The following is a 21,597-nucleotide window of genomic DNA, read 5'->3' on the forward strand; positions in this document are numbered from 1 at the left end:
TTAAGCAACAAGGTCTCAGCAAAGTCTTGGCAGACAAGGAAAGGAAGCTGGTAACCATGTGGATTGGGAGGATCTAGACGAGCTTGCTAGAGGATCCATTGAACAACATCTAACTGACGAGGTGTTGTGTAATGCGATGAAAGACATCGCGAAGCAAACATGCGAGAAACTCCAAGAGATGTTTGCAGTCAAATCATTATCCAACAAGCTCTTCTTGAAGGAGGAGCTTCACTCTCTAAAGATGGAGGAAGGTGCAAGCATGATGGAGCACAAGAGCACCTTTAATAGGTGTATTGCTAACTTGTAGAGGATAGATGAGGTCGATAGGTCAGAAGACAAGGTTGTGATGTTATTGACATCCCTGCCACCGTCCTATAAACACTTCTGCATAATGCTTATGTTCGGGAAGGGAACCTTGAAGTATGAAGAGATCATGCAAGACATCCTGACGCATGACAAAATGGTTCAACATTCTGGAGGTGTCTCTCAAGATGAAGGTCTTGTAGCAAAGTTTGAAGAGAAAGGTCAATCGGGCAAGCGCGAAGGCAAGAAAAATAATAGGGGAAGATCAAAATCTAAGACAAAAGATAGTTGTTTTGAATGTGGGTCAAAGGATCATTGGAAGAAAAATTGTCATATATGGAGAGAAAAAAGAAACAAAGGGAAGAAGCCAGAGTCGCAAAGGATATCAATGGTGAGCTTTTATTTACTGATAACATTGTTAATACTAATGCACTTGCTATCTCTTCAAGGGTTTCATCTTCTAATTGGATTTTGGATTCCGAGTGCTCATATGAAGGGAGAGATTCAACCTAACTGCATGTGGGCTCAATGGATGACACTCAGCTTTGGCATTTGAGGCTAAGGCATATGAGTGAGCAGGCAATGCAAGAGTTGCACAAACAAAAGCTTCTAAAGGGAGTGCATAGTTGTAAACTTGAGTTTTACAAATATTGTACCATGGGAAAGCAGTCGAATGTGACATTTAAGCAACAAGACAAGAAGAATAAGAGCACGAGAGTGCTTGATTATATTCACTCGGATGTATGAGGGCCTGCACCGGTCAAATCATTGGGAGGAGCTTGCTACTACGTCACATTCTTGGATGATTTTTCTAGGAAAGTTTGGGTCTATTCCATGAAGGAGAAATATGAGGTCTTCACCAATTCAAGGAGTGGAAAGCGAAAGTAGAGAACCTTATGTGAAGGAAGATCAAGATCCTAAGAAGTGACAATGGATGAGAATATAAAGATAGCAATTTTTTGGAGTTTTTCAAGAGTAAGGGTGTCAAGAGGCATTTTACCGTGAAAAAGACGCCCCAAGAAAATGGAGCCACGAAGAGGTTGAACAGAACTTTCATGGAGTGTGAGAGGTGCATGAGGATTCATGGCGGCTTGCCAGAGGCATTTTGGGCAGAAGTGGTTAACCACGCTTCCTCTTTGGTTAACCGATCGTCATCGAAGTATCTTGATTTCAAGTGTGCGGAAGAGGTATAGTCTAATAAATCTATTTAGTATACTAATCATAAAGTATTTGAATGCAGTGTCTATGCTCTCATACCTAGTGATGAGAGAACCAAGTTGAAACCAAAGTCTCTTGAGTGCATATTCCTCAACTTTGAGAGCGGCGTGAAAGATTTCAAGTTACAGGATCCAGTGAACCAAAAGAAAATACTCAGTAGAGACGTTGTGTTTGATGAGAAGACCATGCCTATAATCAAAGTTAAGAAACCGGAGGCAAAAGAGGATGTTGTTGGAATAAAGACAACCGTTACAATTTCACCAAGTAGGGTGTTCAGGGATACTCCAAGTATGCAACCAATTGAAAACATTCATGGGGTGGTGGAGTCTGATACTGAGGTGGGGGAATTTGGGAAATAATAACAAACTCAAGATGAAAAAGAGGCTCAAGATCAGGTAGAGTCGCCATCTATAGCTAGGTCCAGGCACAAGAGAACCATCAAACCTCCTCAATGGTTTGGATGGGAGACAGGCGCTATTCACTATACTCTAAACATGAATGAAAGGGATCCAACCACGTTCTAGGAAGTAGTTGAGAGTTTGGAGTGGGAAAGTTGGATGGGTGCTATGATGGATGAGATGGAATCTCTACACCATAATTATGTTTGGGAGTTGGTTCATCAGAAGGTGATCAGCTACAAGTGGGTGTTTAGGTAGAAGGAAGGGATACATGAGAAAGAGTCAACTAGATTCAAAGCTCGTCTAGTGGCCAAGGGGTGCTTACAAAAGGAATGAGTTGATTATGATGAGATCTTCTCTCCAGTGGTGAAGCATACTTCTAGATGGTTATTTCTCTCCATAGTGGCATAATGGGACATGGAGGTGGAGCAAATGGATGTGAAGACGGCATTCCTCCATGGAGACTTAGAGAAAGACATCTACATAAGTCAACCTCAAGGGTTTTTGAAGAAGGAAATGAAATCTAGTATGTAGGTTGAAGAATTCTCTATATGGGCTCAAGCAATCTCTAAGACAATGGTACAAGTGCTTTGACACCTATATGCTGCGGATTAGGTATAGAAGATACGAATCAGATTGTTGTGTGTACTCTTATGTGTTCAAGGATAGAAAGATCATCTTATTGCTACTTTATGTGGATGATATGCTAATCGAGTGTCAAGATATGTCAAAGGTCCAAGAGTTGAAGATTCTACTTGGGAAGGAGTTTGACATGAAGGATCTTGGTCCCGCACAAAAGATCCTAGGAATGGAGATAAGGAAAGTGCATATCTAAGGTACTTAAGAGATTCAACATGTTGGATTATAAGCCCGTGTCTACTTCTTCGACAAGGCACTTTAGAATAAGTGCCCATAAAAGTCCTTCTAGTGACAAAGAGAATGATGAAATAAGTAAGGTTATGTATGCAAGCACGGTAAGGTGTCTCATGTACACAATGGTTTGCACATGCCCCGAATTAGCTTAAGCTGTGAATGTAGTTTCAAGATACATGGCAAATCTGGGCACACAACATTTGAATGCGATGAATTTCGGTATTTGAAGGGCACGAAGAAACTTGGGATTGAAAGACAACAAAAAAAGGCATGTGTGTCGGGTTATGTGAATTCATATTATGCAGGAGATATATACAAGAGGAGATCCACCACAAGGTATGTTTTCAATTGTGGTGGAGGACCAATTAGTTGGAGAGTGGTGCTACAATTAGTTACTGCCTTGTCTACTACCGAAGCGAAATATATGGCACTAACGGAGGCTTCTAAGGAAGCGTTATGACTGACAAGATGGCTAAAGAGTTCGGGATAGCTCAAGACTTGGTGGTAAAGTGACAGTCAAAGTGCTATATGATTAATCAAGAATCAAGTGTTTCACAGAAGGCCTAAGCATATTAATGTACATGACCACTGGATAAAGGATTGTGTGAACAATGGGGACATTGCAATAAAGAAGGTTCATACGAATGAGACCGATTCAAATTGCTTGATCAAGCCAGTCACAGCTAAAAAGTTCAAACATTGTTTAAGCTTGCTCAATCTTGTTACATGCTAAAGAGTGTGGTGGAGCTCTTGGGAGTTACTAGGACGATTTCCAAAAGGTTTGAAGAAGTTCTAGAGGTCAATGATTTTCACAAGGTATTTAGGCTCGCCAAGGTGGAGATTGTTGATGTTGGCTCACCTAAAGATGTGGAAGGAGTGAAGGAAAAAGATGTTCAAATGAGTTTTAGTCATATTGATTGGGCTCTGCTACTTTAGCAGAAACTACAGGTGCTCGAGCTGTAGAGCAGTACTTATTGCCCAGACCCAGGAGCTCGAGCGGCAAAACTCAGACTCTAGCGATGCAAGTGGTGCTTGAGCGGGAGGAGCGTATTCGTGGCTAATCTTGACAGATTCTCTCCTAATTTTGGGGTGTTTGAAGTTTCCTATTCCTTGTATAATTTTACTAAAGCCCTATGACATATAAATAGGCACTTTAGCACTAGGTTATGATAACGTGAGAAAGCTAAGGCATCAAATTGGGTTTGAGCCAAGGGTGAGAGAAAAGAGCGATTTGTGAGAGAGCAAAGGGATACTATTGAATTTCTTTGGGATCACCAAAAGGACGTAGGTACAATGTTGAATCTCTATAAATTCTTGTGTTCTTTGTGTGCTTGTTTACTTTTCAGTTTGTGTATGCTTTATCTTTGCATAGCTTGTGTGTGATAGTTCCGTAGTTCATCAACTACAAGGTCTTGGAGTGTTTTTCGCACAACAATTGCATATGTAATTGAAAGATGGAGGGCTCTCCTTATCACGGCATTGACGACATGAATAGGCATATTCTCTTTCCCTTTGGAGAAGTCATTTTTACAAACAATATCCTTTGAAACCATAGGCTATTTCGACTTCCCTGAAACTTTTCCCCATGTGATTATTGGTTGGCCTGGTATCCTTGTCAACAAAAATTTAAACATAAGTGTGCCAAATTCCTCTCTTTCTTGCCAAAAATGCTCTACTTTGTAGAGGCCATTGTAAGCATAAGTTTTGAAAGAATTTTTCTTAGCACGTGTATCTGTCTAAAAACGTTTAACGCCATGAATTACTCTTACATGAATTTCTGCTACCATGCTATTCTTTAGTGCAAGGTTTCTGCGTTCAAGTTTTTGATCCTTTGGCTTTTTCCTACAAACCGTAGGATTTCCACCTTCACCTGAATAAATCACGCTATCATGAGATTCTACATAGTTGCATAACGGCCAAAATTAACAATGCATGTGGCCAAAATTTTCCCATCCTTCTTCATATAATCAATACCATGTTGAAATGATCAAGGCCAGCAATAGTTAATTCATCCCTGTTACGAAACTCATCACCAACCTTAACTCCTGAAATTGGTTCTAATTGTTTACTCGTCTTAACCCATGTTCCTTTCTTTCGCTGATGCTTCAATATTAGGTTGTTTGTTGGATTTAATATCATGTTCTTGCAAGAGCTTAGTAAATGTCTCTTGATATGCATCCAAAGCCTCATTGACATTGTGAAGCTGTCCATCTTTATCATCTATTCTCGGCTTATTGGGAAGAGGCTGGCTTTTCTTTTCTCAAGTGTTTCTATTATAACCATAAAGAGCTCTGATTTTTGTATCAAAGGAATTGCAAAGACACCTATATACAAAGTATAAAGCAGAAACAAACCATACATTAACCAAATACAACCGTGCTAATAAAACAGAATTGCATCCAGAATATAACTAGTAGAACTTTTATTGAAAAATTTGTATAATCTTCAGCATTATAATTTTAAATAGACAGAAGTAATGAATACGAGAAAGATCTATTAATTAAAGAAATTTCTTTAAATGAGTATGCATACATGGGCGTGGTCATATTGGTTAGAGCGGATGTGCTCCCCACTCTGCACTCGAGTTCGAATCCCCCTCCTTGTTTTTTAGATTAGATTAAAGGAGAATATTATTTATATTTATAAAAAAAAATGAGCATAACCACATTAAATATACATCAAACTCGATAAATTTGCTAGAAACTAAGGTTGATATTAAAAAAGTTTTCTAAAAAAATAATAATAATTCCAAGCAATGTAAAGTATTCTTTACAAGTGACAATTGGAAACCAAGGTCAACAAAGAAGCAAGTTACCACATTTTTCTCTCTCTCTTACTTGAGGGGCAACTATTTAATTATTCTTTGTAATTGCTCAATTTTTTAATGTATATATTCTTAGCATGTTTGAGTATTGGAGTTATTCTAATTCCTCCCTATCTTGTGTACTTTAGTATCACATTATTAAAATTAGTTCAAGTCCTGACTTCCATTGTATTTATTAACCCTCAAAATTAGGAATCAGGTCAACTATGGAGTAGTAGATCCAATTTCAATTCTTAATTTCCCTATTCGTAGATTTCCCGATTTATGAGTTTTCTTATTCCTAAAAAGTAAACATGCCCTTTATTCATCAGTTTGTCTTTTATTTACTAAATCTTTTGCAAAAATAACCCTTGACATGAGGGCTAAAATAGGTTGGATCATGAAGACGTGGATAGTGAAGACCTAAACTTAAGCCAAAAGGCTGGCTTTTCTAGCCAAATCTGTTTGGATCTTGGGTTTGTTAGGTTGTTTTTTGTGTGTTTTTTGTTGTAGGTACTTGGTTGATTGTGATAGCGGCAGTAGCGGCGACATCAACGACACCGATGGCTAGGGCTTTATGGTTCATCTTTTCGAGTCTATCTTCTTTCAAGCCATTGTCATGGGCTTGGGTTGGCTTCTGTTGGGTTTTAGTTTTTGTTTTGGTATAATAAGTTTGATGCGTGGTTGTAGTTACTCTTTGGAAGAATTTGAGTTTGTAAGTTGCATTATGGATGTTGTACTTGGTTATTACATATTTGAGGAGATTAAGCCTGACTGTCTAACCACACCCACCCCCAACCCCAGAAAAAAATTCCATCAATATTATCATATCTTTTACTAGTTATGATGAGATATTTTAGAATTTTTAAATTATAGAATTAATGATAGTAGTAATTGGCATATATGGGCTTAGCCAAGTTAGCTAGAGTGGATGTGCTCTCCACTTTGCACCCGAGTTCAAATCCCCCTTCCCGTAGATTAAAGTAGAATATCAATTGTATAAAAAAAATAAAATTAAAAAGTAGTAATTGTAGTAAACTCCATCAATAGTACTATAAATCACAAAAACAAAAAACAAAAAAAGCAATATGATGGAGAAATGGTGGTACAAAAATAACTTGCACAGAGTGAAAAATACCGGTTAAACTAGAAGCTAGAAATAGTGGTCCAATCGCACCAGTCTCTGTGGCCCCCAAATTGCAAGATCAATAAATATGGAAGCCCAAGTTGAGCAGCAAGCACCTGACTCTCTCTCTCTCTCTCCTTGTTTATGTTCTGAAAGTAATTCATCCTCAGTAACTCGGTTCAGAGTGTGTCCCCCTGGCTTTGTCAGTTTGCCTTTCTTCATGAAGTATTTATTTTAAGGGAGTTTCACTAAAACACCCAAAATGGAGGTTGAAATTATAAAAAAACCCAACACCAAAAACACTTTATAAACACACCCAAAACCCATCATTACACACACTCAAAACCCATTTATAAACACACCCAAAAAGTTGACTTTGGGGTTGATTTTGGGTGTGTTTCTATGTTTAAATAGTGCTTGAGTTTTTTTATAAATACATGTCTAGGATTGGGTTTATTATAAATTTGTATTATTTTAACCCCCAAGTCTTAAAAAGGAATCCTAGGAAGCAACGAGTTTCCAGATTTTTTTTTTTTTTTCTTTTTTTCTTGCCGAATGACCTTCCAGATTTTGCCAGTAGGAAAAGTTTTACTGCAGCACCAATTAAGAAATTATCAAATTTAAAGTAGTTGAAAAACCAAAAAATTAAATTTAAAGTCAACAGAGAATGCAGACATGTAAACCGCTAAGCAAAAATTTGTTTCTTGCTTGGAAGTTGGTACAAATCAGGTTGAGTCACTTGGCTTTTCCAATCATGTAAACCGATAAGCAAAACTTCGACACCATTAATTCTTAGATCGTCAGAAGTTCAAAATCTCAAGGCGAGTAATCCAACATGACCAACATGATGTCCCCGTTGCTAAATTCACAGTATGATATGTCCTTATTAATAAGTTAGTCCAAAACTACGCTCTCAATTGTGATCAAGGTCAGTCGAAAACTAATTTACATAAATTGTAGTGATTTGAAAAGGAAAACATAAACTATATGGACCCAAAAGCCACAAAAAGAAAACAAAAAACTAGGATCGCATATCTAATTCTGCCCGACTGTTTTTTTATATGACATCCCAAATACGCACCACCAAATTCTTCGAACCAGAACTAGGGCCATTCGTTGCTACACAATGAACCGCTGCTGCAAAAGACCCACTTAACTCCTGGTTTCGTGCTCGACAGGCAACTGAGGGTGCATCTAGCCATGCCAATGGATTTAGCTTCTGCAAATGAAAGGATTCTCTCATATAGAGCATGTATAAGTATAGCAGCACTATCTAATCATCTTCATTTTCTCTTTTACATTCTTGATCTTCAAATAAGTCTTCGGGTGGGTCATAGATGATCATATCAGGAAATAGCTCCAAGAAGTCATCTTTCACCTTCTCCCTCAATTCTGGGTATGGAAGAAGCCCCTTCAATATTACTCTAAAAGGCAGTGAGATTGGGGGATCAGGAGATTGTCTCATTTCATCATATATCTCCATTGCCTCCGAGGGCAATCCATTATCTAGAAAAGCCCTGATAATATCCCCAAAAGTATGCTGATCAAACAGAACTTCCTCTCTCTTCAGATCTCCCCAAACCTGCTTTGCTTCATCTACCTTTTTGTTTCTTCCAAGCATCATAAGCATGTCCCTGTAAAAGAACATGTCTGGTCGATACCAAATTTCTTTACGGACCACATCATATATCTGAAAAACATAATGTGTTAGTAAAAGCAACCAAGCTCATTCAATGAAATTTTAATCTAAAGAGATCGTACTCAGAACTATTATATGTCCAAGGTCCAATATTGGATTAAAGCTAAGGGATGCTACAAGTGGCAAGGTGGTGGCCATGGGATGTCCTCAATCCCTGTGACCCATCCATACGAGTAGGCTCGGCAAAACCCTTGGATAGCTTCTATGATATCCCAATAAAAAGAAATATGACCAACTGTGGTTCAAACATATATACAAATAATTTATCTTTTCATACTTCTTACTATTAGATAGTGCCCACAAATCTCATGATAGGTTCCCAATGATGACCCACCACACCCAAAAAGAGTTTAATTGCTGAACAATTTACAATAACGATGTGATTTATAGATCTTGCCCCATGTCACAACCGACTGTAAGTTCCTACCTTTAGAATATTTACCATTTTCTTAATTTTCTTGTAAAAACAAACTAATGGCAACAAGAAATAATTTTAAAAAAACAACAAAAACGAAAAGTATGGTGATCATAAAGGTCATAGAAAGTCTGGCAATGAAGGTGGTTCAACCATTTCTAAGGTTTCTATTTCAGGTTTCAGGTATAAAGATATCCCTCTACAGACTAGGACCTTTCCTTCTTCATCAACTTTTACTGCTTTCTTCTTCCATTCTTTCCTCTGTTTTCTAAGATTTATGTGTCTTTGTCAGCATTCAAATGGAAATTATAACAACAAAGTATAGATCATGAACATCCAGGTCACATTTACACAATTAGAAGTGCACTTGACATGAAATGATGGCTCCAGATTCACACATCCAATTTAACTAATATGCTTTTATGGTGCCAAAGTTCACAAAGACGAGAATTGTGACTCCAAATTTGGGATAAAAAGAAAAACAATTTTAGGAAGGGGGACACCTTAAAAGGATGGAAGAAGATACACTCATATAATAGTAGAGTCCAAACCAATCTAAAAAAAGACCTTAAGGACTTTACTTCTCTTGTCTAAAAATAAGAACAGAAACTTTCTTCCTGAGATACTGAGGGGAAAGTAACAACTAAAAAAGATTTCAATATAGCAGCTAGATTGTAGTAATAAGACAGAAGCTCGGGTCACTTAAGTCAAAGAAGATTTATTTATTTATTTTTTTAAATAGAGAAACTCAAGGAAGATGATATTAAATGAACTCCAATTGACTAAATTTGAAAGAATAATGAAATAAAAATATTTTACTCTGAGCAGCTAACCATAAAACTATTACACTTTCACAGGTAAACCAAGTCTTCCAAATCTCTTTCAAAGGAAAGAAAGCATTCCTAAAACCTAACAAATCATCATAATAAGATCGCAGTGACACATCAACCGTATTGTCCCCCTTGCACAGAATAGGATCAACTACAAGAATGAAAAAGGTATCAACTAGCTAGATTCCCAATCATTCAAATTTATCAAAAACACTGGATTCCAAGAAGAATATCTCCACTCACCCGAGATAATAGATAGTAGACTTGATTAATCACAAACACACAATGAAACTATGAAAGAAATCCTCACATCCTTCTCCAAACAACAGAAAACTAACAACTGGTTAATTTAACATTTCCATCCTCTATTAATCATATAGGAAATTTAGAAGAAAAAATAAAAAAGAAAACAAACCTTCATGGAGAGAAAGACCTGGTCTTGTCTCTGGAACTCGGCGAGAACAGCTACAAGATCGGACTTGAGCAAGCGGGACACGTTTGAGCGTATGAACTGGTCGAGGCGGAGAGGATGGGAGCGGAGCCTCTTGAGCTCCTTAGCCGCGATAAGACCCTCCTTCCCCATCTCTTTCCTGCGCCTCCATATGGAGAGGCTGGGGCTCGACGCCTTCGACCCCCAACAGAAATAACGTTTCTGGGAAGGGTGGTCTCCTTGTTGGCATTGAGGGAAAGTGTTTCGAAGCAACAAACATACTGAGAAATTGAGAGAGGAGGGTGAGGCTGCAGGGGTTCTAGATGAGGTTCTTCGTACAAGATTGGGAGCCAGGCGTAACATTAGATTCCGGTTGAAACGTTAAGGGCGGCGGGGGACACAATCAAAATCAAATAGAGCTCAATGCACTCTTCCTGCTCTCCTCATAAGTCATCGCTCTGGCAAGCCAAACAACACAAGTCAAACCACACACAATATAGCGGCTGGAAGCAAATGTCACTCAAACTCAAAGGAAGGGCAACTAGGTAATGCACGCAAGCAACACTCGTGCCTACCTGCTGCTTCGCTGGGGAAATTAGTCAAACACCTGGTAACTGTCACTAAATAAATAAATAAGTTTGGGAAACCCAACCAAAATTGCCTTATGAAGATCTTGTTATGGAAAGAGACCAACACATTCCTATAAATCGGCTCAATACAGCTTGAGCTCCTATCAAGCTTGACTTTCTTTTTAAACAAAACCAAGTTCAAACTCAATAGAGTATAAAGAAGCCAAGCTTGAGCACTGTGAAGATAGCATTCTGAAGGCAAATTTTCCAGTTCCAGGTAAACCAAATTGTTCGTCTAAGACTACCGTAATCGTACAAATGCCAAATGACTGTCACTAAATAAATAAACAAGTTTGGGAAACCCAACGAAAACTGCCTTAAGGAGAAAATAGTAATGGAGAAAGTGAAACATTTACCAACCTTTCGAAGATATGAAAAGTGGGCCACTCTTGAAGACCTGGTAGATCATCTCATGTGTTAGAACTCATGAATAATCACACCCACCAAGCACTATGTGAAACTAGTTCAAAAATTAAGCACCAAAGGAATGGAACGGAACGTCCCAAATATTATCAGGTCACATTGATAATTAAGAAACTGTGATTATGATGAACTGGCAGTTAAGAACACATTCGAATGATCAAGAATGAATAAAACATCGAACGTTTCATGGATTCCCTGAAATTTTAGGCAAGTTGAGGTTTTGTTCAAATAAAGGAAACAGCATTGCAGTTACATTCACATAACAAAAATAAAAACATTACAAATACGTGTCAACATTACTTGAACATAGTAGATTGAACTCAGCCTAATATCACTTCAATCATTTCGACAAGTGAAATTGGTACAGATAAGTAGGGGAACCATGCTTTGAATTTCTTTTACCTTTCATTTTCCTTTTCACACTTCCCTCAGCAATCAGAACAGAAAAGGGAAATAAATCAATAAAGTTAACAAATTTCATAACATTTCGGACATTACACCATCTGGGATTTAAACGGAACCAACATCAAGAAACGTAGCATTCCCTTTAGTTTTGGTGCCTTCCCACAGAAGCCAACTAAATTAAACTTTTGACAATAGAAAACAAAACAAAAGAAAAATTCCGCAACTTTGCATCCAGTTCAACTCGTTTTCCCAATAACCAAGCAAACCAGAGGAGCAGAAACCGTACCGTATTAGAACCTCCAGGTCTTGGGCGCTCAAAAGCAGCTAAAGAGGCCGACATTTTGGCCGACGAGCATCGAAATCGCGGTCAGCAACAGCCAACATTTCAGCGACGCGAACCGTCGGAGCCGCCCATTTAACCGACTCGGCGGAGACGGAGCAGATCGGCGAGCGAGCTGAGATTTCAGCAGCACGATCTGAAAACCCAGCACAGAGAGAGAGAGAGAGAGAGAGAGAGAGAGAGAGAGACAGGGGCTTCAAGAAGAAGAATGGGTTTTCTAGGGTTTTGAATTTGAAGAGATGGGTGGGAGAGTTAAAAGAAGCAACAACCAGAATTACTGGTGTCTGGTTATGGATATCAAAGAATGTGAAGGAAGCAAAGCAAGCAAAAAAGGTGAGCTTTAAATCTCTATATTTGTTGGAATTGCTTTGCTTTTTTCATTTTTGTTTTTTTGAAGTTTTAATTTTTAATCAATTAGATTAGGTAGTAGAGTACAGCAGTGGCTCCAGCAGTATTTATTTTTTATGGCTAATGAATAATGAGAGAATGTGTTTGCTTTTCACCTACTTGAAGTTGAAGAAGGAGAGGGGAGGAGAGGAGGGGTAGGGTGTGGTCGTGTGCAGTCAAGATGATGGAGAATCTGGGGCAATAGGAACAGTCCAAGCTGCCAAGCTGGCACTGGGAGAGGATCTAGAGGCCCCCTAGTAATCTGAATTCTGAAGAGTTGCGTTACTTTCACTTGTTCACGGGCCCTGTCTGTGTGTAAAGAGATTTCAACTGTACATCCACCGGTTTGATAGCTCTACGCTCGTGCCAGTTGTGAGACGGATCTGTTTTTTTTGGGCTGAAGACTAGTTTATTTGTTTTTGGTCAACAACTGAAGACTAGTTTATTTGTTTTTGGTTTTAGAGAACATCTTGTGTTGGTGGAAGTCAACTCGACCCATAACAAACATTAGACGTAATGAGGTTGCACAACCGATAACATATCAAAAGCCTTACAAGTTTCACGAAGGTGCTATCCATAAGACCATCTCCAACCATGTTGAAACTCAAATTTTCACCCTCCAAAATGCAACTATTCATGTATTTTCAGGACTCAAAATTTTTTTTCCTCCAACCTTGCAGACTCATAATTTGAGTCTGCAACTTTATTAAATTGTTTAAGAATGATTAACCCCTAATTTTTTTTTCTTGTTAATTTTTCTTGATATTATTTTTGTTTCAATACTCATGATTTAATTTTCTAAACATTTTAACCTAAAAAAATTAAAATTTCAAAACATAATAGAATTTCACTTAAAAATAAAAACAATTACAACACCATACGTATGCCCGGAATAATTCGAACCCTTCATTGAAGCCATTGCCATAATTTTCTTCCATTTTTACTTTTACTTTTACTTCATTGGATTCCTTTATCCTCATTGAATAATGTTCTGAACCATTTCACATCTTGTGTTGTTTCAATCACGTTCTGAACCATTTTTTGTGACTATTCATTTGACTTTGCCATTGTTCATCTCTATTAATCTGACTTTGCCATTGTTCATTGCCATTATTCATCTCTATTCATCTGACTTTGCCATTGTTCATCTCTATTCATTTCACTTTGTCATTGTTCATCTCTATTCATCTGACTTTGCCATTGTTCATTGCCATTGTTCATCTCTATTCATCTGACTTTGCCATTGTTCATCTCTATTCATCTCACTTTCCCTTATCTCATTCTCTTGTCTATTTAAGAAGTGTTATTATACTGAATCGACCACACAATCTCCTTCAATTCTCCTTCTTACAATGAATTCACGTGGGAAGGCTATACAAAATTTCTTCAATGATGATTCTGATGATGATGACCTTCATCAACAGAGGGTTGCAATGGCTGTTCAACACCATACATTTTTGCTGGAGCAATATGCTCAACAATCCAAACATGGTGGTTCTGTTGCAGGCCGTGAATACAAGAATCGGAAGAGAGAAAAACATCATAAGAGTCTCATGGAGGACTACTTCTGTGAAAGACCACTTTACCCCCCAGTGGACTTTCGCAGGCGGTTCCGCATGAGAAGAGAGCTTTTCTATCGCATCTTGAATGATGTTGTTGCACATGAGCCATACTTTGCCCAGAAGATAGATGCTTGCGGACGACAAAGTCTATCCCCAGAGCAGAAGCTAACATCCATTTTTCGAATGCTCGCATATGGATGCTCGGCAGACTCCACCGACGAGTCTGTAGATTGGGTGAATCTACAGCCCTTGAATGTTTGCGAAAGTTTTGTTCATTATTGAAGCCATGTATGGTCAATGGTACCTCCGTTCCCCCAATCCGGTGATCTTTACAGCTCTTGCACAAGGCTAGTCGCAGAGGATTCCCGGCATGTTAGGCGATCTTGATGCATGCATTGGGAATGGAAGAATCGCCCCACTGCTTGGGCGAGCGTTTACGGCTACAGCGTAAGCCAACTGTCGTTCTAGAAGCAGTGGCCTCGTACGACACTTGGATATGGCATGCCTTTTTTGGCGTTGCTGGATCGAACAATGATATCAACGTTCTAGCTCATTCCCCGTTGTTCAATGATGTAGAGAATGGAGTGTCTCCCCATATCCAATATGTTGTCAATGGAAATGAATATAATCTGAGTTATTACTTGGCTGATGGTATCTACCCTCGTTGAGCTACATTGGTGAAGACGATTTCCCAACCGATACTCCAAAAAAAAGACTATTTGCCCAAAAACAAGAGGCTTATAGGAAGGATGTCGAAAGAGCCTTCGGAATATTTCAGGCTCGATGGGCAATCGTTAGGGGACCTGCACGTATGTGGCACAAAGAACAACTTCATTCAATCATGATGACGTGCATAATATTGCACAACATGATTGTTGAGGATGAGCATGAGGATCTAGATGCAGAATCTGATGATGAAGACAATTGTCCACGAACATCTAGAAGAGCAAGAGCAAGACTTGCTTATGAGCTTGAGCCAACTATCACCTACGATATAAATCAAGACAGACAAACTATCTCAGACTACATGGTCCGTCATAATAGAGTTCGTGCTTCACAAGTGCATCACAATCTAAGAAATGATTTGATCAACCACATTTGGAGATCCGAAGGAGAGGGGCAATGAGCTATGTTGTGTGTTTAAATTATGTTGTGTGTTTAAATTATGTAAGTGTGTTTAAATTATGTTGTGTGTTCAAATTATGTTGTGTGTTTAAATTATGTTGTGTGTTTAAATTATGTAAGTGTGTTTAAATTATGTTGTGTGTTCAAATTATGTTGTGTGTTTAAATTATGTAAGTGTGTTTAAATTATCTAAGCGTGTTTAAATTATGTTGTGTGTTTAAATTATGAAAGTGTGTTTAAATTATAAAAGTGGTTGTGTGATTTTAATGAATTATATGGTTTATCATTGAATTTAAAAAATAAACTAATCATAGAAAAAAAACAACAATCATAAAAAAAAAAAGATAAACGATAATTATAAATAAAGATAAACAACAATTACAAATAAAGATAAACGATAATTAAAAATAAAGCTAAACAACAATTAAAAATAAAGATAAACGACAATTATAAATAAAGATAAACAACAATTACAAATAAACGTAAATTAATAACCACTATGTGGAAGGCTTGGATAATAGTCTCCAGAGTTGTCTTCCGGATTGTAGGGGGAACTTGTATTCATCTGGGCCTCAATAATTTCGTCTTGCTTATTCCCCCAATATTTCTTCTTTCTTGGAGTAAATTTGGATAGGTCCATGGACATTATCCTCTGTTCATTGGCCTCCTTATCTTGTTGGATTTGATATGCATGTTGCTCTTGTAGGAGCTCTAACTTTCGCCGCCTATCCTCTTTTGCCTCATTTCCTTGTTGAACCAATTCAGACAAGAACTTACCACTTTGGTTGAGATAACTTTCAACACCTTTCCCTTTCTTTTTTTCATCCTTTTGTTTATCTCTTCCCAATGGCCTTGGAGTGGGCATGACCGCATCATCTTCATCTTCCTCCAAATTGATTGTATTGCCACTATGAGAAGAATCTTTGAATGATTGTGTGGGAGATTCACATAGGTCGTTCCATTTTGGGCAATCTTTTAAGATTTGCCAAGCATGATACAACTTGAAAGGTCTATTTGGAGGTTTATTATCATTCATGAAAATTATTTTTGCATTTATATCATACCCATGAAATAAAATAAAAATCAAGTTAATAATTGAAAACAATTAAAATTATAAATTTAAGCATTGAAAAAAATGGGTACTCACCACATCTTCAAGATTGGAGCCACTCACATGTCTTGCATTGGCCTTTGTTAAACATGCCTTCCAAAGAGAACATTGTTGGTTGATGATCTTGAACCAAGAAGCAATAGATTGCGGTGATCGTACCTCGGCTCCGCTCATGCCCGGATCATTTTCCAAAAAAATTTGGTACACACGCAACCAAAATGAATCATTTGATTGATTCGTGCCAATAGCCCCATCTTCAGATACAGAAACCCACCCTCTACATAATGCCTCATCTTCTTGTGGTTTCCAATTCACACCTCTTTGGGGTTTTGGGGCCATTCTCAACAAGAATGAATGTAGAATGAAAAATTATAACAAAGGGAGAAAGGAAAACAAAGGGAGAAAGGAAAAAAATGATTTTTGGTGGATTATTTACCAAATGAATGACTATTTATAGAGTTTGGAATAAGTTTTGGGGTTGGATCTGACTTAGATTAATTATAAATATTAATTTGACCGTTGGATTTAAATTTGAGCCGTTAGATGTAAAATTTTGCTGTTGAGATTGCCTAAAATGAATCAGAATCGTTGATTTTATAGCTGTTGGAATATTTTTTTAAAAAAACAAGCATAACAAAAACTTGAAAAACTAGCCGTTGGTTGTCAAAAACGGAAAAGGAATGAAGATTCCCACTTGTCAAAGTGGGCCAACGAACAAAGTTGGGCACATGGGCTGCTGCTTTCCTACAATAAAAAAATATATGTTAAAGCAGATTGGGCCCCACATAATTACCAGTCCATGCAAAATTTTGGGTGGAATTTCAGTCTAAGTTTGAGGCATCTCAAATTTTCACCTCCCAAAATACATGGGTTGGAGATGATTTTGGGAGGCTAAACTCAAAATTTGAGTTTCCACCCCAAAGGTTGGAGATGGTCTAAGAATGCTACATAAGGTAAGTCGACAGTGGACTCAATCTCACAATTCAATAATTGCAGTTTGCTTTAGTAGACCTTAATCATCATGTCTATTGTTCTACTTTTTGGAGTGTTGTTGTGCTTGTTATTCAGTTTTGGGATGGCAAAAATAAACTATCATGCGCCCCTCATTCATGTTGGGACTCGTTTGCAGCTCCTTACTCGGGTTAGGAAATGTTTGGTTTTTATTTTGTTTTAATAATTTGTAGCGTTGTTCTACATGATTCAAGTATCTATTTGAACAAAATTGGTTGGTTACTGAATTGATGTTGGTCACTAAATTGATGCTGGTTGGGCTTGAACTAATTCATACAATGGTGATATTTCATTTTATTAGTTTAAGGGTGTATTTAATTTGGATTTTAAACGACTATTTTTTGATAAATAAGTCTTGTGGTATTCAATTAAGACTTTTAAATGATCTAAACAAGTTTTAGTGGCCAATCTACGAGTCCTTGGTCCACCCGATCAATAATTCCCTGGTCAACTTGATCCATGATCTGTCGATCAGCTCGACACACGATCCTTCAACCAAGGCCGACAACCTCCCTTAGGGCTCATGGCCAAAGTTTGAAATCCACCTCACGGTCCACGGCTGAGGTCGGGATTTTCACCCATGATGGGGCCACCATCAAGCCAATCTTGGTGCCGCCGTTGCCACTTATGGCCCGATTGTGGAGCAAATACGACCATTCCCTCCTTTACCACCTCACTTGACTTTCCCGGCTCTCCCGTACACCTCCAACAAAACCCTAGCTTGAGTGCAATTGGGCTCCACACAATTCTCTCCTCTTGATCTACGTAGTCAAGCTGACCTTAGTCTTAGAGTCAACTAATGGACTCAAAGAGTAGACAACCAAAACACCTTGGCTAGACAGCTCATCCATTGCAACCTTCACGAAATCTCTTCCTCTCGTCCTCCTCTACAAAACCCACCCAAGACCATATTTGATTAATTAATGGTGAGCTTGAATCGAAGCTGAGAAAAGGTTAGGTTTTTCGGCAGTGTTCTAGCATTTTTCGAGGAATCCAGCTGCCAAAATTGTCGAACTAGGTATCAAACTTCATCCTCTCATCGTGCTCTACCTGTTTATGTGCTTGGTTTGGTAAATTCTGAGGTTTGAGAGATTGATTTATAATCCCCAATTAAGCCGATGGTTTGATTGTGTTTCTGCCTATTTTCGATCAGTTTTTGCTATTGTCCAAGAACAAAAGTTGATCCCCTTATTAATCTGAATATGTTGGCATAGGTATTGGCCGGTGGTTTGAAGATTTTCAGTTGCCAAAAAATCTCTCAAGACACCCACCGTTGCAGTCGGCTCGTGGCGGCTCGTGGGCCATTGCGTGGCAATCCACTGAGTTTTAAATTGTTCCCCTTGTCGTCCTGGGCACGACGGTATGCTCGGATTTGGATTTGGTTATCGTTTGACAGTCGAACGGATATTGCACCTATTATGGGATATCCGGGTTCGATAGGTTCGGACCGTTCGATCGGTCCCAATTTCAAATATGTTGTTCTCTGTACCTCTAGGTTAGAGGTGTCAAACGGGACGGGCCAGCCCGACGGCACGAGCCTAGCCCGTTTAAGCGAGGCACGGCGCGAGCACAAATATTAATGGTGTGCTTGGCACGAAAACTTGGGCGGGCGGGGATCAAAAATGAGGTCAATGGACCGGGCGTATGGCTCGACATGGGCGAGCTTAGCCCGAGCACGCTTCAAGCACGGCACGAGCCCAAGCACGGCCTACTTAACATTTTTTTTCTTTCTCAAAAGTCAAAATGCAATAATTTGACATCTAATGTCGAAAATGCAATAATTTGACATCTAATGTCGTTGTTTATATATATATATATATATATATATTTTAATCATAAATATATATTTGATGTCTTTCATTTTAGGGAAATTACTTGGGTCCTTAATTAATTAAACATATCAACTACAAATTAATTAAACAACATTGGACTTTATATCTAATCAGTACATATGACGTATACACTTCTCTTATAATCAAAGCAAGATATTTTTTTCACACATAAAATAATAATTTGTTTAAAAATGAAAAGTTGAAGTGGACTTTTTGGAGTTGGAAACTTTTTGCCCTTCGCCATTTCATATTGTTTGGATGTTTGATTGATTAATGTTTTCAAATAGTTCATCATTTCTTGCCTCTAATTATATTTTCAATGTTTATAATTTGAATTATCTAGTGGAAAAAAAGTCAAGTGAAAAAAAATTCAAATTAAATGGATTGGTTCTTGGGCCCGAGTATGGCACGAGCACGAGCACAGGCATGGCACGAGCCCGACCCGGCCTGTTTCAATATGGACATGGGCTTTGGGCTGGACCGGGATCAATGATTTTACTAAATGGGCCAGCACAGCACGGCGTAATAAATTAAATGGGCTGGCCCGGCCCGACATGAAAACGTTAAAAGCACGAGTTTAAATGGGATGGGCCGGCCCGGCACGGCCTGTTTGACACCTCTACTCTAGGTCCATTGTTTGGGTCTTTTTTCATCAAAAGACTTGTCCAAGCTTGTTGATTCTTGGACTGCCATAGAGTGGTGAATCAAGCCTTCGTTGCCCATTTTTCTGGGTTAGCGAGAACTAGGCCCAAAGCATCCTGAAGGATAAGAAAGTTCTAGAGGAGTACTTTGTTGTTCTTCCAGTGGCTGCATGTTTTTGTTGACGTTTCCGACAGCTCTGAAAATGGGTGAAGATGATTTGTTGATGCTGAACTGAGATTATATGAGCTTAGCATGAGAGCTTAGAGTGTGAGAATGAGAATGCTTGTGCTTGTCTTGGTGTTTGATATGCTTAAGTTTGGGTGTTGAGAATTTATTGTTTGAAGCTATGACTATGGTGGTTTGATTATTTGACTATGATGGTTGTTGGGATGTTTATAGCAGTCAAATGAATGGGGCTTCAAAGAGCATGGCTGATGAAAGAAAAACTTAAGACTTTGAATGCTATGGTGTTTGTGACTACGATTTTAGAGAGATTTATGAGTTCTAGAGGTGGGAGGATGAATGAGTAGCTTGAGCTTATATGCTTGAGGTGAGGCTTTATAGAGAAGATTAAGGATTTCAAGGATGAGAAGGTAGGAGACATGGTTGTAATGGCTATTGGAAGCTTGCACCAGCTAAGAGAATAGGTTGATGATCATTGGATGCTTGCAGTAGCTAAGAGAAATGTGAGTTCTCATGGTTTCCGAGAGGTTTGCAGCAACCAAGAGGAGTTAGTTTTGCCTAGGCAATGCCTCCTAATTTGTAGAAAGTGAAGGCTCTCTTTGGTTTCCAATAGGTAAAAGGAAGTGCTGGAGCTAATCTATTTTCAATGGGTAAAAGGGATAATTGGGATATTCTTATTTCCAGCAAGTAAAGTTAGGCATTAGAAAATGACTATTTTCTATGGGTAAAAGGAAGTATTGGAATTGGCTTGTTTCCAACGGGTAATAGGGAGTATTGGGACATTCTTATTTCCAGCAGGTAAAGCTAGGCATTGAAAAATGACTATTTTCCTATAGGTAAAAGGAAGTGCTTAAAGAATATATCATTTGCTCACCCACCTTTGATAAATCCAAGTAATGGGCTTGAACTTTGGTGCTCTTAAGTAGCTAGCTCAAAGTCTCCATTATCAAAGAGCTTCTATGGGCCTTGTGGACCTCCGTAACCTTCCACACTATAATCTCTCGTGTAAGCCCCGTAAATCACATGACTTGAGTTCATGCTTGGTAGGTGATTGGCATAGGAAAAATGTATTAGCTTGGCATGGAGTAATTTGGCATGTGCTTGGAATGCTTTGACATGTCTTACAATGACTTGGGCTTTTATGACCGAGTTTAGTGACATATCGGAATTAAAGGAATAAGTTTTTGGCATGACATGGATGCCATTAGAATTTGTATAAAAACTGGCATACATATTTATTTTGTCGAATTAATTCCCGAAAATATAATTGGAATTAATACACGACCAATTTATCCCCAATTTTGTACGTCATATTGGGCTTGAAATGCTTCTGGGCTTATCGTGATTTTTTTGGGCCTCAACACCCATATACCCCTTGGTGGGTGATTACAGGAGATATGCATTATGCGGATGATTACATGTATGACTTTCTGGTAAAAGATTTGGTTATGTAAGTATTTGGATGTACAATGATATACTAATTGAACAGTTAAGTATATAATTTCATGGCATGAGATTCAATTCTATAACTTGTTGAAATCAAGGTAAAAAATGATTTTGGGATTTCATCGTTGGTTTGACTTTGATTATTTATGTACTATCTTAATTGTGATTCATGGTAGAAAGAACTCATGTGACTTGATCACTCGGTAAAAGTATGTAGGCAACCTAGGCTACCCTAGGTGTAGTCACAACTTTATGATTGGTTTATTATATTCAGTTTTGTAAAGTTGAATTTGTTGAATGCTTAGAAAATAATTGAGTTTGTTGTGCAAACAGATTTCTGGGTTTGAGCCTTTTTCAAGAGAGATTGTCGGTTTTCCAGTAGAAGTCAAACCTTAAAGTAGTTTTT

At 38.2% G+C, this 21,597-nt stretch overlaps 3 protein-coding genes and 1 pseudogene across 3 annotated transcripts; 1 reads left to right on the forward strand and 3 right to left on the reverse strand.

Annotated features, from left to right (window-relative positions):
* Nucleotides 1-4,150: 4,150 nt before the first annotated feature.
* On the reverse strand, nt 4,151-6,181 carry LOC148919168 (histone-lysine N-methyltransferase, H3 lysine-9 specific SUVH5-like; annotated as a pseudogene).
* A 1,396-nt stretch (nt 6,182-7,577) lies between these two features.
* On the reverse strand, nt 7,578-12,376 carry LOC103326810 (Pentatricopeptide repeat (PPR) superfamily protein). Its single transcript, XM_008229053.2, has 4 exons — nt 11,839-12,376; nt 11,085-11,121; nt 10,081-10,553; nt 7,578-8,411 (listed from the first exon to the last, which is right to left on the reverse strand). The coding sequence occupies exons 3-4, from the start codon at nt 10,456-10,458 to the stop codon at nt 7,995-7,997; spliced, it is 795 nt and encodes a 264-aa protein (XP_008227275.2). The 5' UTR covers nt 10,459-10,553; nt 11,085-11,121; nt 11,839-12,376; the 3' UTR covers nt 7,578-7,994.
* Nucleotides 12,377-13,631: 1,255 nt separating this feature from the next.
* Nucleotides 13,632-14,967, forward strand: LOC103328357 (uncharacterized). The gene is made up of 2 exons (XM_089048800.1): nt 13,632-14,075; nt 14,620-14,967. Exons 1-2 carry the CDS (start codon nt 13,632-13,634, stop codon nt 14,965-14,967), a joined length of 792 nt encoding a protein of 263 aa, XP_088904926.1.
* A 437-nt stretch (nt 14,968-15,404) lies between these two features.
* Nucleotides 15,405-16,416, reverse strand: LOC148919169 (uncharacterized). Its single transcript, XM_089049146.1, has 2 exons — nt 16,115-16,416; nt 15,405-16,027 (listed from the first exon to the last, which is right to left on the reverse strand). Exons 1-2 carry the CDS (start codon nt 16,414-16,416, stop codon nt 15,454-15,456), a joined length of 876 nt encoding a protein of 291 aa, XP_088905272.1. The 3' UTR covers nt 15,405-15,453.
* Between the last annotated feature and the right edge of the window lie 5,181 nt (nt 16,417-21,597).

The sequence above is a fragment of the Prunus mume genome, linkage group LG3 (assembly GCF_029339155.1).
Source record: "Prunus mume cultivar Tortuosa linkage group LG3, ASM2933915v1, whole genome shotgun sequence".
NCBI classification, from domain to species: Eukaryota; Viridiplantae; Streptophyta; class Magnoliopsida; order Rosales; family Rosaceae; genus Prunus; species Prunus mume.

What these genes read in the sequence shown, in the direction of transcription:
- LOC103328357 (XM_089048800.1), top strand. Translation starts at nt 13,632, where the DNA reads ATGAATTCACGTGGGAAGGCTATACAAAATTTCTTCAATGATGATTCT. An exon ending in CCGACGAGTCTGTAGATTGG is followed by an intron (nt 14,076 to 14,619) that starts GTGAATCTACAG and finishes GGAATATTTCAG; the next exon opens with GCTCGATGGGCAATCGTTAG.
- LOC148919169 (XM_089049146.1), bottom strand. Translation starts at nt 16,416, where the DNA reads ATGGCCCCAAAACCCCAAAGAGGTGTGAATTGGAAACCACAAGAAGAT. An exon ending in GGCTCCAATCTTGAAGATGT is followed by an intron (nt 16,028 to 16,114) that starts GGTGAGTACCCA and finishes ATTTCATGGGTA; the next exon opens with TGATATAAATGCAAAAATAA.
- LOC103326810 (XM_008229053.2), bottom strand. Translation starts at nt 10,458, where the DNA reads ATGTTACGCCTGGCTCCCAATCTTGTACGAAGAACCTCATCTAGAACC. An exon ending in AGGTCTTTCTCTCCATGAAG is followed by an intron (nt 8,412 to 10,080) that starts GTTTGTTTTCTT and finishes TATGTTTTTCAG; the next exon opens with ATATATGATGTGGTCCGTAA.